Below are 907 nucleotides of genomic sequence, written 5' to 3' on the forward strand. Positions count from 1 at the left end.
CCCCATCTCCCTCTGCCGGTGGCTCTGGCCCCATCCCCACCCAAAAATCCCCTTTCCCACCAGCCTGGCTCTTGGGGTGCAGGGGGAGCACGGTGGGTGGTCCTCAGGGCCCCCTCCGCAGCCCCTGTGCTGTCTCTCCTTGCAGGGCAAGTGGTCGGCCTCTACTCTCGGTTCGATGTCATTGTGAGTACCCCGTGTATTTGCACACCCTGGCACGAGTGTGGCACCTTGCACTCTACCAGTGGGGCGCTCACACATGTCTGTGCCCGTGCAAACCTGCCCCACATGCACTGATGCATGTGCCAGTGCAGATCTGCCCTGTGTGTCATCGGGGCTCGGTGTCCCCCTTGGTGTCAGCACAATGGGGTGCAAGGACATGTTGGGGTGCTGAGCAGGGCCACTTCTCCCGCAGCACCTGGCAGCCCAGAAGACCTACAACAACCTGGACATCAGCGTGCGGGAGGCACTGCGGCAGCGCACCATCTGCCTGGAGGGGGTCCTCACCTGCTACCCCCACGAAACCATGGAAGACATCATCGACCGCATTGCCAAGGAGCAGGTGAGCGGCCGGGGGGCCTCGCACTAGCGCCAGCCCCCCCGCCCGCTGCCCGCCCTGCCCGTGATGCGCCTGGTTCGGGTGGATGAGAACCAGTACCCGCGGGGCATCATCTCCCTCTCCGACATCCTCCAGGCCCTTGTGCTCACTCCCGCAGGTATCGATGCTCTTAACTCTTAGCCCGCGACGCTCCATCTTTCTCCACTTGCACCCTCCATTTCTCTCCACTTCAGGTAGGCGCCGTCCCCCACCACTGCGTGCCTGTCCCCTCCCTGCTTCTGGGTCACCCACACCTCGTCACCTCCCTGCTCAGGCCACCCGCCTCCACCCCAGCCAACCCGGCCCCGGAGG

At 64.6% G+C, this 907-nt stretch overlaps 1 protein-coding gene across 1 annotated transcript in view; it reads left to right on the forward strand.

Moving 5' to 3' along the window:
• Positions 1-873, forward strand: part of LOC103917678 (5'-AMP-activated protein kinase subunit gamma-3-like) — a 2,554-nt gene extending 1,681 nt beyond the window's left edge. Inside the window, exons 8-10 of the mRNA XM_009324862.1 lie at positions 64-183; positions 413-559; positions 593-873. Of these exons, the coding sequence (XP_009323137.1) occupies positions 64-183; positions 413-559; positions 593-736 (411 nt within the window). The 3' untranslated portion in view covers positions 737-873. The remainder of the gene's footprint in view (positions 1-63; positions 184-412; positions 560-592) is intronic.
• Positions 874-907: the final 34 nt, after the last annotated feature.

The sequence above is a fragment of the Pygoscelis adeliae genome, unplaced genomic scaffold, assembly GCF_000699105.1.
Source record: "Pygoscelis adeliae isolate BGI_AS28 unplaced genomic scaffold, ASM69910v1 Scaffold346, whole genome shotgun sequence".
NCBI classification, from domain to species: domain Eukaryota; kingdom Metazoa; phylum Chordata; class Aves; order Sphenisciformes; family Spheniscidae; genus Pygoscelis; species Pygoscelis adeliae.